At 42.9% G+C, this 19,546-nt stretch overlaps 1 protein-coding gene across 2 annotated transcripts; it reads right to left on the reverse strand.

Moving 5' to 3' along the window:
- Positions 1-1,284: 1,284 nt before the first annotated feature.
- Positions 1,285-14,935, reverse strand: nr1d1 (nuclear receptor subfamily 1, group d, member 1). Of its 2 annotated transcripts, none has more exons than XM_061065713.1 (8): positions 14,549-14,935; positions 5,931-6,179; positions 5,648-5,736; positions 5,216-5,360; positions 4,312-5,042; positions 4,013-4,198; positions 2,967-3,177; positions 1,285-2,722 (listed from the first exon to the last, which is right to left on the reverse strand). In XM_061065713.1, exons 1-8 carry the CDS (start codon positions 14,625-14,627, stop codon positions 2,502-2,504), a joined length of 1,911 nt encoding a protein of 636 aa, XP_060921696.1. In that variant the 5' UTR covers positions 14,628-14,935; the 3' UTR covers positions 1,285-2,501. The 2 variants fall into 2 exon arrangements, with proteins under 2 accessions (XP_060921696.1, XP_060921695.1); XM_061065712.1 differs by having other exon boundaries at positions 5,931-6,182; positions 14,549-14,934.
- Positions 14,936-19,546: the final 4,611 nt, after the last annotated feature.

The following is a 19,546-nucleotide window of genomic DNA, read 5'->3' on the forward strand; positions in this document are numbered from 1 at the left end:
GGCTGCAGTTTGACCCACTTTTCATCAGTTTGACCCGCTCCTTCAGTGTGAAGGAAAATCAACCATGATGAGAATGATTCTCCTCATTATTTTGTATTCTTTTAGAAAAGACACGATCAGTTTTCAGCTCCTGAGTTTCATCTCATTACGAACCAAACCTCCTGAAGTGTAACAATTAAAGAAAGAGAGACGTTTGAGTATTAATAAACTCTACTTCAGGGATGGGCAACTTTGGTGACAGCAAGGGCCACATTCATTTAATTCTCACTGCCAGAGGGCCAAATTAAACGATTACAGTCAATTATGTCTCAAATTAACGTATACCAGTGATCAAATATTATTATGGACATATTTCTGTTTTTCATGATTTCATGGCAGATTTCATCATGTTTTCTTCATGTTTCCAATTAATTGATATGTAAAAAATTAACCTGAGGGCCACGTTGAGGGTTGATGGGGGCCGCATGTTGCCCACCCCTGATCTACTTAATGCATCGCAAGTAAGATAAAACTACTGACTGATATTTATTTTCTCTCTTAATAATTAATCCTTTAAATGAACACAGTAGTTTTGAATGTTATTGCCCAATACTGCCCCTCCTTTTTTTTCAGCCTCTTATTCTTTCTTTCTGGATTCAGTTTCGTTATTTGTTGAAAATGTCCCTACCTGTTTTTTTTTCTTAAATCTGGTTGGTCGTTCTTGTTAGGTACGGAAGCCCCAAGAGGACATGAGCATATACGTTTTTGCTTTACTCTGTTTTCATGTGATTATAACTCAATTTTTTTTGTTTTCTGGAGACCTTGACTCATTAAACATTTTCTTCTCAGGATAACATCCCTGAATTAGACTCATTATCACAAGAAAACCACTTTCTCAAGACCTTAGAAAAAAATAACTATTTTTTTATGGGTAAACCAGCTTTGTCACCCAGAGATAACGAGATAAATAAGTGGCGATCTTGAGGGAAAAAAAACCCAAATTGTACTCGTAATCACTGGTCAATTATTGCCATTTTCTACGCCATAAGATGACAAGTAAAGTCTTAACTAAAGTCAGTAGCAGCAGTAGTATTTTCAAAGTAGTTTAGAGTTTTATTTCCTGTGCTCCTTTGCGATATGAAGTTACTCATCCGTCAATTTGAATGAATATGACGCCTGATCATAACAAAAGCCTCAGGACACTTTAACGCCGAGGTCCAGACTAGTCTCAAAAATTCAAATAATATTAAAAACTATCAAATATGAAAAGAACTTGAGAACAAAAAACAACAAGATGCTGAGGCCTCAGATTTGTACACATTTATATATACATTATATAATGTCTATACAACAGGAAACAAAGATTAAAATACAAACCTCAGAATATCTCGTCTTCATTTAATGCATTTCAAACATTGTAGGTACAGTCACGCTTTCTTACAGTCATAATATTTGCACAGGCGTGTACTCTTATTAACAAAAAATATAGATGTATAATATATCTTTGTGTGTTGAACACAGCTTCAAGCATTATTGGATATTTACAGTTTTTATACAAGAATCTGCAGCATAGTGTCCGTTAAGAGACGCTCACAGCAGCACGCTGTATTGTCTGACTTTTGTCTCATCGGTCAGTGGAGCTGTTCGTCACTGCCGGTCCTTTGCTGAAGCACCAGCGTCAGTCTGTGATACCTGGAAGTTGTGGATGTTGTTGTTGGCTGCTCCCGATGAGTCCGACTTTTGAATAATCCCGTTGTCCGTCTTCTCCAGGTCGTTTCAAATCGACACCACTTTTATCTCTTCATCTGGCACAGAGACTAGTCCAGGATGTTTTAGACTCTCTTAGTACAAAGACTGAAAGCTAGGGGGAAACTGCTGGCCGGACTCGAGATGTAAAAATCCACAAGTCTGTTGGATCGAAGTGCGGTCAGAGTACAGACAAAGCTCAAGCCTGTCCGAGATGAACTTCATTACACTTCAAGTTCCTTTAGAGATGGTTGACTGGGTTACAACTTTTACCCAAAATAATTACATTCATCCATAATTCTTTGGGCTATAATTCAAAACACAAAGTACCACCATTACTCTTCAGGGTTGAATTCGACTAAACCAAAGCACGAGCATGGCTAGCAGTTTCCCTTTGTTTCTGGTATTTGCGCTAAGCTTTAAAACAAAGCATTAAAAACTGATCATTGTCTCTGGGCAAGATGGCAAACCAGCATTCCTAAAAATGTAGAACTGGTCCTTCTACTCGGTCGGTCTGCGTGGCCAAGTCGTTGCTCCATAAGCTACAGCCTTTTTCTTTTCTTTTTTAGCGGTGAGTCATTTGCTGAAAAGTTTTGTTGATGACATCATCACTTTGAAGTCTTTACAATTTGTCGGGGATGGCATCTTCAGCACATTGGGGTAGTAACGTCATGACTTGGCGTCAATGGCGGTAGAGAGCACCATATGATATTGTGTGTCTTACTATCACCGGCCGGTCCGAAGAAGCGCCCGGGACGTCGTCACCGCGAGGTCATTCAGGCGTCGATGCGGAAAGACAGCAGCTTCTCAGAGTGCATGTTGTTGAGCGTCCGCAGGTCGGGAAGCTTCAGAAGTAGTTTGGTGAAGCGCGGCGAGTCCACGTTGTGATGGTTCTGGCCGTTGGGTTCCGTGGACTTGCAGATCAGCGAACGCAGCGCCCTGATCAGGTTCTCCTGCAGCTGCTCCACTGACGCCACATTCTCGATACCAGACCGATCTGAGGAGGAGAAGCAAAACATCAGGAACGCTTTTCAGAGCTCTGCAAAGTGAAAATAACGCAAAGAATGTAAGAGACTGGAGCTACTGATCCATGCGTCGTTTTAAGAAGATTTGAGGACACTCATTTTTGTTGTTTTGCCTAATGCGTGTTGCCAGTTACAGAAAGGTCACCGGGCTAGCAACAGTGACGAGGTGAGGCAGAGCGTAGCAACTGTAGACGATAAGGAAGCATGACTCCTCACCTGCAGACACCAGCACCACGGCGGTGAACAGTCCCAGTTCCTGGGCGCTCAGCTCCAGCACAGCCAGTTTGTGGCTGAAGTCGAACATGGCACTCAGCAGCTCGTTCATCCCCATTGCCTGCAGCTCCACCAGGCTGTAGGTGGCGCCAGAGATGAAAGTCACAGTCTGCTCCTTCACATTGAAAAGGGAAGCGAAGCGCACCATCAGCACCTGGGAGAAGAAGAAGAGGAAGGAAAGAATAAGCTGCAAGGGAATACACCAAACTTAATCCTAGAAATACAAATTTGACATATTTACAGTGTCTAAATAAGTTCCTAAATTAAGCTTAGAGCTTAGAAAAATGACACTAGGTAACTAGGTCCTCTCATTTCTCTCATTTGCATAGAGCCATGATAATGGCTTTCCTCATTCACGCTAAGCTAGTCTACATGGCTGCAGGTTGTAGCTTCATGTAAGGAAACAATTTGAGCATCTGTTACTTTATATTAAAGGTCCCATATTATGTTTTTTCTGGTTTTATATGCCCTTTAGTGTGTTTTCCAAGTGTCCTGTGCATGTTTAGGCACATCTACGCGGAAACGCGGCTTCTCCTACGTCCTCCTGTTAGCTGTAGCATTAGCCGCATGTAATGCTCGGTTCTAGCCCCCCTCGATAAAAATGTGTCAGTGCGGCGTCATTGTCAGTGTGAGATCACTGATCTAAGCCCATTGGCTCGTTGCGGCCCAGCTGCTCATGTTGAAATGTCCGAGACGCGTGCTGAGCAACTGACCAATAACGACAGAGCGGATCGGCAGACCAATCAGAGCAGACTTGGCCCACGTGGGGTCTAACAGTGTGGGCTCAACAGAGTGTAGCTGACGGACTCAGAGCGGAGAGGGAGCAACGAGGAGCAGTACATGAAAACAGACACTTTTTTCAGACTTTAACTATTGTGAACGTACAAAAGTAGGTACATAGATTAAATATAGGAACCCCAAAAAGGGCGTAATATGAACTCTTTAAATCCTTTTCTGACACCAAATAAGTAAAACTGCATTTGTAGTACCTCAAAGGTGCCCGCCTTGAGCAAGGTGACCTGGTCGTTCTGAGTCAGAGAACTGAATCCGGGGATGTGTTTGGCAAACTCCACCACCTCCTTGACAGCAGGGGTGAAGGACACGGAGAAGTCCTCCCAGATTTCCTGAGGGTTCTTCGCGGGGTCGGCTTGAGGCTGCATGTTCATTGGGCAGGCCTGGAGAGAGAGGAGAGGTCAGTTCACCTGAACGTCAACATCACAGGTAACAGAGACTGCTGAGAGACGGTGTGTTAGAGGTGAGTTAAAGACATTTCTCGATCAGTTCTTACCAACACTATCCCGGTGCGGTTCTTCATTGGACAGTTCTGCCCCTGGGTCCCAGGGTCATTGAACCCTTCTCCTCCAATCATATTGCTGTTGTGCAGGGTCCGCTTCCTGTTGCCTTGGTGATGATGCGTAATGTTCCTGCTGTTGTCCTGTTGCAGGTAGTGCCCTGTCCCGTGGTTGTTGTTATGATGGTAGATAGTATTTAGGCCGTTGGCATGGTAACCGTTTTGGCACCTGTTGGGCCCCCAGTGCTCCGCCTCATTGTTGCCGTAGTGGGCGTGGTTATTCTGCTGTTGCTGAGGTGGCGTGTGGGGATTGGCTAGTTTGTCGTGCGCATACAGGAAGGTCTCGCGGTGAGCTAGGGCGATGGCGCTGATGGTGGTGTCCAACCCAGGGCTGGAGGGGGGTGAGGACGGGGGGGAGGGGCTCTGGCAGAGAAGGGCAGGAAAAGGGGGAGGAGGAAGAGGAGGGGGTGAGGAGGAAGTGGCCGGAGCGGGAGGGGAGGGCGAGGCGGGAGCCAAAGGCAGAGCTTGGGGCGGAGGCTGGGGGGCGATGGTCACCCCCGGCAACGGAGAGGATGAAGAGGCGGGGGAGGGGGAGGAGGAGGAGGAGGAGGAGGTGAGGCTGGCTAGCTGGAAATCGTTCTGCATGTTCGCCATGTTGTTCATGGCGCTCTGCATCTCAGCCAGCATCCTTTGCTTCTCGCGCTTCGGGATCCGACCGAAACGAACGGCTGTGGACAGAAGAGGAAGAAGGTGTCAGTTAAATGAGACGTAAGTGGTGTACACACAGGTAGAGGTGACGTGTAATCAGGAAATACTGTCAAAAAGGTCTACACATAGACAGGTTTGCTGACAAACTCATTGACAGACAGACAGACAGACAGACAGACAGGTGAGTGCTCACCGTCGCGGCTCATGCCCACAGACAGGCACTTCTTAAAGCGACACTGCTGGCAGCGATTCCTGTTTATCCTCATGATGGTGCAGCTCTCGTTCTTCAGACACTTCTTATACTGAATGTTCTGCTGGATGCTGCGGCGGAAAAATCCCTTCAGGAGGAAACGCAATCGGAGAAGCAGAGAGTCAGACGCTGTGTTTTTACTCGATGTGAATGAATGTTGAAAGTCGATGCAAAGGGATGACGAGAGAACTGCAGCAGCAGTTCAGGATTCTCAAACAAGTTCAAAGTGTCAGTCGTGGGTTTCTTTTTACATCTACTGTTGAAATCAATACCAGTACAAGGATATTTGGTACAACAGGACGTCAGAAAGTTAAAATGTGTGTGAATCACAGGGTGTGTGTGTGTGTGTGTGTGTGTGAGCGATGAATATCTCACCTTGCATCCTTCGCACGCATGAACTCCATAATGGAAACCTGAGGCCACGTCTCCACAGACCTTACACAGCAACACCATGCCATTGAGTTCTGAAACACACACAGGCAAACAGAAAAATGTGTTAATTCTGAGATCGCAGCTAATTAAGATCCTGTTTCTTTGATCTGATCATCATTTAAGTTTGCAATGTGAATTTTAAAATTAATCACATGGACGTCCCTCTTTCCCAGAGAAAAGTAAAAGAGTGTGTGAGGATGAGTATCTGGTGTATTTAACTACTCACTGGTCAGGCTGGCCACAGACTTGCTGGGCGATGCCCTCACAGGGCCTCCGTCGTCTCGGCCTCTCGGCGAGCCTCCTGCTGAAGAGGAGGCGGACGAGGAGCCGCCGTCGTCGCCTGCGGAGCCCGAGCTTGAGCCGCCGCTGCTGAGGAAGGAGGGAGTCAAAGACGAGGAGGAGTTCTCGCTGTACATGGAGACTGGACTGGTCCTGGGCGGAGAGCCTCCAGACGAACCGATGTAAGAGATGACGCCTCCTGCAGAGAGGAGCACAGAAAGGTGAGTGCTGATGACCCACACCTTACATCCGCACTAAAATCAGTTAACACAAAGTCCACTCGAGGCTGAAGGGGAACTTGGAACTTATGACCGTAATTGGTCATAAACTAAAGCAACAACAAATCAGATGATCAGAAGAGTTAGTAAAACACCATTTCATCAAAAGTCATCCAATGCTATCATAATTGGAAGCAGCCATATCAGAAAAGTCTTATCATCGGCTTGTGACCTGTAACTGGAAGTTACCACAAAACTCATACTGCAAGTATCCACATTACACACATTCACACACAACACCCATCAGGCCAGTAGTAGTAGTACTTCCCTTGTTGAGTCTGGTTGCTTTAAACATTTCCATTCAATTCCAAATGTCGAGTTACACAAAAGAGCACAAATAAAACAACAGAGACAGGAAGATTCTCTGTTAAACAACAACAATCGCTCACTTTGGTTTCAAGTGGTTTCATTGTCTTAATTTGTGCAAGAGAAAAAAAAACAGTGTCCGTCTTCGAGAGTGTGTTGGAAATTGTTCCTAATTTTAGAGCGAAGAAGCTTAATTCAAGTTTCCAAGTTCAGAAAAAACCATGGAAAAAGCAATGGACAGTCATGTTAAATAAGGTAGGATAAAAGAGACACATGTGATTATCACGACACCTCTCACCCAGTGCAGACTCTCAGCTGTGAACTTTGCTGTTTTTTTTTTTTTTACTTCCTTCTATTTGCCATGCACCTTAACTGCCTCTGCTTTATCTGGTCTCATGCACTACATCACTTTATTCTATCCTTTTTATATCAGTACTCATACAGTTCTGGTTACTTTATTCTTGTTGTTTCTTATCCATCATTGCACTACGGTCACTTTATTTATCTCATTTTTACCTTTACAGTTATATTGTTTATATTAGTTCTGTTGTTCCATTATTCACCTTATTAACTTACTATTTAGTATTTAGCCTACTTGCACATAGCTCTGTATATATATATTTATTTCTTGTTTACTGCACATAGTTCTGTTTACATCTGTTAGTCCGATCACTGTCCACTCATATCTACTCTTTTATATTTTGTATTTTAAGTTAAGTCTAAGCTTTAAGTTGTATTTAAATAGACACTTTATATTTAGGTTAAAATGTTTCGTCTACCTGCACTGTTGTTAATTTACTGCTCTGTGTGCCTTTGAATTGCTCCCCGGGGACAAATAAAGTTTTTTGAATTGAACTGAATTGAACATTGTCATAGAGAATAAAGTGATGAGTGTTAGCGGTTCCCGGTTCTGAATCTGAGAGCATCTGAGAGTGATAAACAAAGTTTGCAGTCTGAACCTTTTAGTGACAAAAACAAGAACTTTAAGTGGATGAGCTTTCATTGTTTTTGCAGTGATTACAGACTGTTTCACTGCAGCAGGCTGAAGAAATCTACTGGAGCAATTCTGAAACTCTTTGTACCTCTTAGTGGTCCGTGTAGGTTCTCAATCACCCAGGTCATGGTAAAATCCAAAGCTCGATCCAAAGGCAACTGGACTTGGTTGAAGATCTTGAAGAAGTTTCACCTCCTCTTCTTCAGCTCTGAACCAACTGACTAAAAGCTGAAGGATCGGATCTGTTGGGACAGTTCAGAGCTTGTCCCCTTTTCTATCCATAGGTTGGAGGGGGGGGGGGGGGGTGTCAGTGGTGGCAGCTAAATTGTTGGGCGGTGCCTCTGTGGATCTTTAGCATGCTAATCATGAGAGTAGTTAGCTGAGTCGCTGAACTAGTTTCGCCAAGTGTCGCTAACACCCCGAGTCGTTGGTGGGTCGTTGAGGTCACACGTACCGAGGTGGGAATGGGGCTTCGGTTGTTTTGAAGACAATTAAAAAAAAAAACATTGTAGGTTGGTGAAAGACAGTGTCGTGATGGTTTTTCCACCTTAACGTCGATGGCTTCTTTAACATCCCGTTCAAGCCAACGGATTCTGTCCTGAAGAGCTGTCTCTCCGATGCATAAATCCCTGCATTCATCGTTGCACTGGACAGCAACGATGGGGAGTCTTGCCCTTGGGCTGGGACCAACTGCTGCCTCAAGGTGTTGGATGGTTAGTAGTGAACCAGGATGTTGTGTCTGTGATAAATCCTCTTAAGTATGGAGTTACAATGCTGTGACGTTTGTTTTTTTCTCCTCTTCCTTGTTGGCGACTGCGCTTTTTTTTTTGGAAGTCTTGACGAAGGCCCGGGTCGAGTGACATCAAGTCTTGCGCGCTTCCCTCAGATGTTTCTGTTCCCTCTGCTGCCCCTGCAGGTACACTCACAGCCCTGTGGTGCAGGGTTCTGGTGACACCTAACTTCTGTTGCAGTGGGATTTAAAAAGTGAAAACGTGGTCTCTGTGTGGGTAGGTTTTGTTGTAGACTCAAATGTTGAGGCTTCTGTCTTCTTCAATGCACACCTCACCGTCCAAGAAAGCAAAGACGTCCTCTCTGGTAAACATGATGTTGCTGTCTACTCTGTTGAAGTGTACTGTGTCCAGCTGCCTTTGGATTAAGCTTCCAATTGACCTTTCTGTTAATATCAACGTCGAAATAAATACTTATGGAGGTTTGAAAACAGTGGAATAACCTTTTAACAGTTGCAGAGGTTTCATAAAATATAGAGACTAATTCTACAGATGTGCTCGTCTTCATTTCATTGTAATGTTAAGAGAGGGAGATAACAAGTTTTGCAGCAGCTGCACTGAGATCAGTTAAATGACCTCACACTGCCGGGCATGAGGAGCTGTGGGTGTGCGTGTGTGGGAGGAGCGACGGGAAAGAAAAAGGGTGGGTGGGTGGGGGGTGGGGGGGAGGATATTTACGCAATAGCCTCGTGGCTGTTTTTCATGTAACCACGGTAACAGGCGGGCGAGGAGAAGGGGAGGAGGGAGTTGTTCGGTAGTGAAAGCTCAAAAAACAAAACAACTTTCTAGGAATTCTTAGAACAAAGGGGGAGGGGAGGAGTGGACAACAGCTGAGGGGGAGGAGATTCCTCCTCGCTCCCTCCCCTCTCGGAAACAACACGAGATGACAATGTGTTCTTTAAACTCACCTATTGCTCAGTAGATGTACATAAGTAGTTGCTAGCATGAGCTGACTATCAGTATACATACAGAACGCCTAAGGTGGTTCTTAAGTGGTAGACAACTATGCTTTAACTACATTTCCCATAAAACTTTGGTGCATGTTGCCATTGATTCAGAGAGTTGTTCCTTAGAGTTGTTAGCATCCAGTCAACAAGTTAACCGTTTGCAGTTTCAGATGATTTTTGGGTGTTTTTTTTTTTTGGTCATTTGGCAGCCTTTGAAAGTGTACATCCCACTGCATGCTAATCCCTGTGTCGTGTGTTTGCAGTGTGAACGTACAGGCTGAGAACAGAGGAGCGGCAGCAGGTGACACCACACCTGCAGCATGAGTCTAAACTGTAGTCTGTTCTCTCATTCTACAGCAGCAGTCACTCTGTGTTTCCCACGTGTTGGAGCTGCACGTGACGCCTCATTTCTGTCTGAGCGCCTGTCTGAGAGGTGATAACACACACGCACACACACACACACACACACACACACACACACTCAGACAAACCCTGCTGCTTCAGTGAGAGCACACTCAAAAACATAAAAACATGTTGATGAGTCAGGCTGTGTGATCGACACGTGCACCTCGAGATGATTCTGTTTTTGTCATGTTGATGGTTTTAATAATTATTCTTGTTGTCACATGTCCTGTTGTGAAACCTCAAAAAGGTTTCACTATGAATCGCATATTAACCCTCCAAACTGAGTTAGGGTCATGAAACCAGATGGTTAGAGAAATACTGATACAGTTGAGTGTCCTGATCTTATATTCTGGGATACCGTATCGGCTTTTAATTGATAGTTTCCATGCAAATGAAACTGGGTTAACGTTGTCTATCTTCAGCAGTTTGACCCTTCTACCCAAACATTTTACAACAGTGTAACTAAGAGGAAAAGAAAACATGCATACCTTATTAAAACAAACGAGTCATTGTGATAAAGAAGATCTGACTCTGTGGCTGTGTTCATACTCGACGCAGTGTCCATTACAAAATCATAGAATGCAATTTTGTGTTTGTGAAAAATACCCAGATGTATACTAGATCGGCAAGAACTTTTACATATGAAATGGGAGCACACTGTTTGTACTAAACCGCCCCACAATGCACCGCGGCTCTACGCTATCAGACTGTCCAATTGCGGAGCTCGCCAGCCAGTCGACTAGCGGCTTAAAACAAAAACAAAAAAATGTACTGAAATACATATTACATGTTGCCAAATAATATTAAAATGACTACATAGCTGTATTATTATTTTATTATTGTATTTTTTCTCCCTTTATTTAACTGATGTACATGTTTGATTTTTAACTTCTTGTTATTTTTGATAATTATATTCCTTTTTCTTGAGCTGTTGTGACAAAAAAAATGTCCCCCATGGGGGATCAATAAAGTTTATCTTTATCTTTATTTTACCCATAGCTTTTCTTTTTATATCTATTTAAATCTCTGCACCTTATTTTTCTATGTAAATACTTGCTGCTGTTTTTTATCCTGCACTAACGAGTCAAACGCAACGAAATGTCGTTCTTATCTGCACTGTAAAGTACAAGTTTGAATGACAATAAAGAAAGTCTAAGTCTAAGTTATGAACGTTTGCATATTGTTGTTGAATTATATTTAGGTTTGGGTTAGTGTGTAAGTTTGTTTTGAGCATTTAGTAGTAGCAGTTTGTGGTTTTGGAAACGGCCATTGTGGCTTAAACTCCAGGTGTGTGCTCGCAACTTGCTATATGCTAATTTTAAAAAAATAAAACCAATGCACGGCTTCAAGTCCTGTTAAATCAGAGTGTCACTGCAAGGGAATATTTTCAGTGTTGAGCGTGATTACAGAGAGGACAAAATGAAGTTTATACAACACGTGTGAATGTTACAGAGGTACTGTGAAGCGATGACGGATTATTCAACCATAATATCATCATGGAGAGGTATCATGCAGGACTACAGGAATACAATAATGGGTTTAATGCTGTACTATACAGCTTGTATGTGTGTGTGTGTGTGATCACTTTTGTGGTAACTGATGTTTGCTTTGTCGTGTGTATGAATTATTAATGACTGTGGAAAGACTTTCTTTCTTTTGTATGCTGTGTTTTGATTTTGTTTTTAACCTCAATGTAAAGCACATTGAGCTCATCTGTAATGAAATGTGCTATAGAAATAAAATTGCTATTGCTAGAGAAATGCCATAAATACACCACGCAGTGTTATAGGACTAAAATAAGAGTATGAGGCAGTCTGAGACGTGCAATGAAACTGTAGATTTGTGTTAGAAATATGTTTCTCTCTGCCTCCTGCAGACTTGGATGAGGGGGAGGAGGGGGGTGTATTCATGTGTGTGTGTGTGTGTGTGTGTGTGTGTGTGTGTGTGTGTGTATATATGTGTCTACGTTTGTGTGTGTGTGTCACGCCCCTAAAACACGTGAGTCCTCCACACAGCAGACTCTGCAACGGGACTGGCTCGAGTGCGGCCCGCCCACACACACACACACACACACACACACACACACACACACACCTCCCCCCCTCCTTCTGCTTCACTCTCACGTTTCCTCCATTCATCACAACACACACACACACACACACATGCACTCTGACACACAGGCTGGGATAATATACTTGTGATGACTGACGCTGGTACCTGTCTGTCTATGATTAACCCTCAAACAGCGAGTGAGGAGTGGACCTACTGTACTTCCTCTGAAAGTGTAGCGCATACTGCAGCACACATGCTCTGATAAACAGTGTGTGTGTGTGTGTGTGTGTGTGTGTGTGTGTGTGTGTGGGGTTGCACGATGCTAAAGGAGGGGGAGTACATGTGACCGAATCAATGAAGGAGTTTTACTGCCTCACTCAAAGACATTGTTCCCCGAAAATACTAAAAAGAAATCACTTGCTCTATAATAAGCAACGTTTGCTGTGAAACTACCTTTGTTTTGACGTTGGAACATTTTGAGTTAATTTTGTGTGTTCATGTAAACAGCTGTTTCTTTCAAGGCAAGAGTGAAGAAGTTAAATGAGCCGTTTTATAATTCAGGACAGCGTTTCCCAAAATGTGGCGCGAGTACCGGAAAAGGTCTGTGCACAAGAGCCCTACCTTTAAAACGAAGACATGTCATTTCATTTTGTTTCATTACAGGCGACAATCATTAAGAATAAGAATAAGAAGTGATTCATATCTTTCAACATTTAAGAAATATAATCTGATGATGATGATGTTATAGTTATCTTAATATTGTTGGATTTAGACCCTTCAGTCTTTTATTGAAGTTGAATGAAATGACTTCTAAAAGGCAACAAAAAAAAAAAAAGAAGAGGTTTGTGAACTCTGCATTCATGTTTGCGTTGTGTTCCTTTAACATCCACACCTTCATCCTCACACTCCCCAGCTGCTTCACTCAGCCTGCCTGTCTGCCATGTGACTGGTATCACCCAATCAGGTTCTTGCAGGCTTACAAACAACATGACGCTAAATGGCTAGATCTGAAGACACCGGATGAACATGTTTCAGATCAAACACGACATCTTTCTCTTTTTTTTCTCGCTCCCACCAGTCGAGGCGGATGTCTGGTTCTGCTCGAGGTTTCTGCCTGTTAAAGAGGGTTTTTCTTGCTCGTGGAGGTTAAATGTGGGGGTTTCAGTGATTATTATGACAAGGAGTATGTGTGTTGTTTTGTTTGGATCTTTCAATTCCTTCTGAGTAGATTAGCGTTTAGCTCAGAGGAAGAAGAGACGAACCAGAGAGGGTGATGATGGGATTCTGCTGCTCCACTTTTCCCACACAGGAGGGAGGGAGGATGGGGGGGGGGGGGGGGGGTTCAGTCATAGCTGCGCATGTTAAATAGGCATGAAGAAAGAGGAGGTAGCCTAATAGAATTCTCTGCCTGTCTCAAATATGAATAAATGTATACACCACATTACACCCAATTATCACAGATTTCCCAAAAAATAACTCAACCAAATCAACACCGACATTAAAACTGATAAATGACTATAGAAGCTGGAAACATGTTAATATGCTTTTACTAAACTTCAGGCATTACATTCAATATTCTAAAAACATTTTAATAACTTTCATTTTATTTTTTGCAATATACTTAGAATTAAATTATATTCATGTTTATGCGACAAAAGTATAGGATTGAGAAGTTCTTTCGAAAAATTATGGGAAAAAGTCAGTTAAAAAACGGTTGATTAATTATACTTTTCTTCAATTAATATGTGAGTTATGTAGCCTATCATGTGCTATACAGGTGAACATGTTGGTGGACTTCAGGATTTCAGATGAGCACAGGCAGAAACACTCAACAGACTGAGAGAAGGAGGTGATGGGGAGGAGAATTATGCAATGAGCTGAGGCTGAGCAGCAGCCAATCACAGCGCTGAGATCAGTGAAAACAAAGCGCACATGGCCCGCTTTGCCGGTCCATGTGAACCGGCAACGGCCTCTGTAGTGGAGGGAGGGAGCACACACATTGGCTTCACACACACACACACACACACACACACACACACACACACACACACACACACACACACACACACACACACAACCGGGTCCACCTGACACAGAGCGACCCTGCGACCTCTCATGGTGACCCAGTTCCTCGAAACACAAAAGAACTCACTCCTCTGATCAGAAATATTTGTTCAATAAAAACTGTATTCTGAGTTTGTTTTGCTTCATGTCTAAGTCTTCCCCACATTCAGCAGTTACAGATGACACAGTTGGAAGGCGGGGAGCTTCATTTACACTTTGCTTCTTATTTTAGACACTACCTTCCTTTTTACGCACAGTCTGGAGCTGTGCTGCTCAGCTCTGCAGCTCTGCAGCTCTGCAGCTCTGCGCGTCATTCACAATGTGCCTATATGTCATCAGCTACCCTGTTAACATTAAACAAGCCCTGAACAGCCACTAAGTTAAATCTTGACACCTAAGACAGGCACCACAAAGATCAAACACAGGTGCATTTTGACTTGAGGTGTTCTGCTCTAAGTCAACTCCTGCAGCCTGAAGCTCCTGATGCACATTCCCGCATTAGTCTAAATATGAAAATTTGAATAAAGAAGAGGTAAGAAATGTAAAAAAAAAAATTGAAGTGGACAGTTGTGCATTCATCCCCACAACAACTTTCGCACCTGGACTGACACTTGTCCGCACTCGTTGAACCTGCAGGAACACACCTACTCGCATTGCATTGTTTTTTGGGGGGGTTTTTTGGAGAGTAAGGGGGTGAGGAGAATGGATGGGGATGGTAGGGTGTTGTTTACCTGTGTTGTTGTTGTTGTTGTTGTTGTTGTTGTTGTTGTTGTTTGTGTCCATGGCAGTCGTCGTCATCCTCAGCTCCATCGCAGGATAGCGTTTTTTAAACAAGTTTTTAGTTTCAGCTCCGAAGTCCGCATCACAAGCTTCAACACTCAGCAGGTAGAATGAAAAGAGTCTCCACTGTTCTATTCCATTGAACTCTATTTTTTTACTTCTTTACTTCTCTCCAACTCTGGTGATGTCTTTCTGTCGCACGAGGAGCCTGTCATTTGCTGCACGAGCTTCCACCTCTCCTTTCTGTATATTTTTTTTTTCAAACGGGACGCGCGCGCAACAAGCAGGCTGCTGGATGATGACGACGTGCCCGCACGCGGCAGAAAAACGGGACCATGTGACCGCGGGGAGAGCCTCGTGCCCCAGTGACACACTTTTCGCCCCTCCTCTCCAAAAACCTCCGCGTGGAGTAGATGCTTGTTTAAAATCCACGAGCACGTGGAGCGGCCCCAGAGAGGCCCGCAGCTTTGGATTGTGGGAAATGTAGACGAGAAGATTAGACTGAAGGCGTGTTAAACGAGATTCAGTTACTGTTCTACCCTAACCCTAAAGTAGCCTTGTAAAAGAAGGTAAAATAAATTACCTATAAAAGAATTAAAAAAGGTAAAAAAATTTAAATTAAAAAGTAAAATAAAAAAATAAAAAATTAGTCAAATTAAAAAACAAAAATTAATAATAATAATTAATTCGTGAAATTAAAAAAAAAAATTAAAAACGTAAAATAATTACCTATAAAGTGCTCTTGCAATTGATGAAAAAGAAGGTGAATAGACTAAATAGTAGGCTAATATGTATTTGATTTGTATTATTCTTTTTGTATTTTTATCTTTTTTAAATATTTTGTTTATGTTTTAAGATGAGGTTTTGAGATAAGCCCACATTGGTTTCTTCTTCACCTTGACATGTGACTTTTTTGTTGGTCTGACATTTCTTTCAGCAATGTGCAAATGAACTAATAATTCTGGAAGCCCAAACCGGACCTCCATACATCTCATTTAACTCTTTAATATCATGATAACAAGTAAATTGTGGTTGTTTTCTCGAGATCGCAACGTATATGCTGCTATAGACTGCTGGAGGACCTGGGACATTCTCTCTGGGTTCTAGTCTGACCTGGTCTCCTTTACACACTTTTCCCCACTCTCTCGCTCACCCCTAGGTCCTACTCTACCCACTGTCCTATCACATAAAGTCATAAAATCCCCCCAAGATATAGAATATATAAAAATTGAATTATTAAAGATTAAAAAAAAAAAAGTTTTAAAATGCAAGTAAATTGGAGGAAATAGGTTTAGCCTTTATGAATAGAGTTTGTAACAGTAGTGCATGTAACCTCTTTTTTCTAAAATAAAGCCAGTGCAGAAGGGCCTTCTTGGAGGGGGTAAGAACAGAATAACTTATGGTGCCACCATCTGCCCTAATGGTACTAAATTTAAAACTACACTTCCTGAGGTCCACAGCAAAAGGCTTGCTAAGGATGCAGTGGATCGAGTCAAATGTTATTGAGTTATATATGACAGACAGGAAGACAGATAGACAGATCCCCCCCTTTACAGTTAGCTGTTAGCTCAGCGTAGTGGATGAATGGACTGCAGAAGATTTCAGACTTAAGGCATCCATTGTAACTTAAAACCACATAACACTACAGATATGAAGATATTATGCCATAATATAACAACACATAAATGCTATAAAGCAATATACATTTTACAACACGCTACAAATAAGTATCTGATCTGATCAGTGGCTAAACATTTCTTAAAAAAAGATTCACCTCAGCTCAGAAAGATTTGTCCCGATGTGACCCCAGGTCCAGTTAAACTCTGGGGAAGCTTTCCTATCAGCTTAAAACTGATCCAAGAAAATGAAAGTAAAAAACAGATCAACACAAAGATCAAGTGGGAGAAGTCAACCTTCAGGACTTCCTGCCAAAAAAAACCAAAAACAGTTCCTCTTTCACCCACAAGACTGCTGAGCAGGTGGTGATGAACTTGAACCCAAACTATGATCTTATTTATGATACCTTTAAGTATAAACCTCTCAAATATAATGTGGAAGCCTCTTGCAGCACACAGAAAGTCTGATGCCGCCCCCTGCTGGTCAACTGCACTACAAGACACTGACACCTGCATCAAGATATCCTAACCCAAAAATAATGTTTGAGATCTTAAATCTCGGTCAAATTCTTCTAAGGAAACTGTTACATTCTGCTTTGTGTTAAATTGGATATTTCACAGCTTCCTGTTCTAACAGGATATGAAATGATCCTAGAAAAATGTCAGATATATATATATGTGTTATATCAGTAATCACAAAAAAACCCACTTCACATGGATCTGCAGAGAGAGACGAAAAGAAGGGAAAATGGAAGAGTGAGGGTTTAAATAAAAGGTTAAAAAAGAAGACAGGATTTACATTATACTGACAGATGCAGGTCTGAATCAGACAATTTGGCAGATTCATTTATTATCGCACATAATATGTCACATTTTAAAACTGACATTTCAAACACAGATATAACAAGAGAGTCTTAATAACCCATTACATTTTAAGATTTAAGATTAAGATTTTACTTTTATTGATTATTGACAGAAAGTTCTGTTTTTACACTCTGTAAGTCATTCAACACACACACAGGCTGAAATATACACACACATGCACAAACAGGATCTTATGGACATGCACTAATGGAGAGATGTCAGAGTGACGGAGCGGCCCACAGCGGGCGCTCCTGAGCTGGTGGTGTGGAGGGGGTTTGGTGCCTTGCTCAGGGGCACCTCGGCAGTGCTCAGGAAGCGATCTGGCACCTCTCCGGCTACCAGGCCAACTTCCATATTTGGTCCGCACCGGGACTTGAGCCGGCGACCCTCTGGTTCCCAACACGAGTCCCTACAGACTGAGCTACTGCCGCCCCAATTTTAAGGACATCCTTGAGATTGAGGTCAAAGAACTGAGTCGTCCAAATGATTAGCTTACTTTAAACATGATCAAAGAACTGGCATGTCCGATTAGAAAACAAATCAGTCAAAAACAACACATCAGATCCAAAGAAGTCCAAATCGAAAGAGCTATGGAACAGAGAAAAAATCCTCAAGACGGTGGAAGATTTAAGCGAGTCAAATCATACAAAAGATCACGAGAGCTTGATTTAAAAGATCATCAGGGGCACGACGAGTCACAATAGAAATGATCAGGAATCAAATTGAAATGCAATTTGATAAATCAAAGTCCAAATACTGATACAGAGTCAAGTCCAGTGAAGGTAGAGACATCGACAAGAAGATCGAGTAAAATGTCTTGGGACCATGACCAGACTTCATTACTACAGCGTGTGTTCTGTCACAGTTTGGTTCAACTCAATCTGTTTTTTTTTTCTGTTGGTTGAGCTCTCAGTTGACACTGAAGGAGCCTGTAAGACGAACCAGCTGTGGCAGATTCTGTCCTAAATCACTGAAATACTCCTGAATATTAAGCTTCTGTCTGTGGTACCTGTGATCATAATATGCCTCAAAGTATTTATCGTAGCTGACATCAGGATCCACACGATAACACTCTGAATCTTCAGCCTGCATAATCATCACATCATAGGAAGGGTGAAGGGAAATGGGTCTCCTGCTACACTTTCCCTTTATCATTTCCTTGTGTTTTTCAAAAAGTGGATCCAGATCTCTTTGGTACACTGCGATGAGACTCTGTATCGGGTTGCAGGTTTGATTCTCTCCGAGTCTCTCCAGGTGAATCAGCATCTGGATGTGGAAGGCTGCTCCATTCACCCACCCCTTTAAAGACTGACTCGACATGTGCCCGTCCCTCACCATGGAGTTCTTCAACTTGGTGAGAGCGACACTCAGCTGGCTTTCGATCCGCTCAAGGTCGCTCCTCAGCTTGTTTCTGTTCTCAAAGTGCATTGTGAATCTCTTCAAACACTCGTCGATCAGATCCCAGACCTCGGAGGTCTTCTCCTCTGCTAACACTGATCGCAGAGCCCCTTCAATGCTCTCCTCAGGCGGACTGAATGAAACCATGTCAATGATGATGGCGATGGCCAGTGCTCCAAGTCCAGCTATTTCAGCAGACTGAGCGAATGCGGCCAGCTTCTCTGCCAGGTTCTTAATCCAGTCTGCAGCGCAGTCGGCCGCTTGCATTTTCCTGGTTTCGTAATGTCGTCTGAGGTTGTCTGTAGACGACTGACTGGTGTACATCACTAAGTGCTTGTCAACTCCTAGATCTGGACCATCCTTTAGACTTTTCACAAAACGGCCCAGGTCGGCCTTCTCACACTCCTCCTGGCTCAACACATGACCCATCGTCTTGTTTTCAGATGAAAGTTGAAAATGTCTGTTTATCACTGCAACACACAAAAAGAAAATAGAGTGAACATTGACATCCCGATATACCTGGGCATTGTAGCTGCATTTAGCATATTGATGTAGCCTACATGACGAGTAAGACACTGATTGAGATCACCTGATAGAATTACATTTGTAAAAATACAGAGATATTTTCCATTCTAGGACTTTTATTGTTTAATGTCATGAGTGTAATAAATGATTTACTTTTTTTGTGTAGCAGTTAATAAACTGCACTATGAGTCAGAGCTTATTGATTTGAGAGGAAAAGAAAGAGCGATAGAGAGAAAGAGGGAGAGAAAGATAGAGATCCAGCTCCAAAAGAGGAGAGTGGGGAGCTCAGACACTCCTGTTAGAACCTATCCTGCCAGTGTGGGACCTTCCTGGGCCCCCCTTTACGGGATAAGACGGGACCCAGGAGGTCCCCCCCTTTCTCGTAAAGAGGAGACCACCTGGGTCCCCTCTTACACCTTCTACTGACAGGACAGTGCCAGTATAGATCAACCAGCAACCATGCTGGTGACTCTACCTGACACTGAGGCCTGAACCTGGATCTAACCAGGTGTTTGAGCTCCACTTCTCCTCTTTGGGAGTGGTACT

The sequence above is a fragment of the Labrus mixtus genome, chromosome 20 (assembly GCF_963584025.1).
Source record: "Labrus mixtus chromosome 20, fLabMix1.1, whole genome shotgun sequence".
Taxonomy (NCBI): domain Eukaryota; kingdom Metazoa; phylum Chordata; class Actinopteri; order Labriformes; family Labridae; genus Labrus; species Labrus mixtus.

What these genes read in the sequence shown, in the direction of transcription:
- nr1d1 (XM_061065712.1), bottom strand. Translation starts at nt 14,627, where the DNA reads ATGGAGCTGAGGATGACGACGACTGCCATGGACACAAACAACAACAAC. An exon ending in CAACAACAACAACAACACAG is followed by an intron (nt 6,183 to 14,548) that starts GTAAACAACACC and finishes TCCTCTCTGCAG; the next exon opens with GAGGCGTCATCTCTTACATC. An exon ending in ACCGCACCGGGATAGTGTTG is followed by an intron (nt 4,199 to 4,311) that starts GTAAGAACTGAT and finishes CTCTCTCTCCAG; the next exon opens with GCCTGCCCAATGAACATGCA.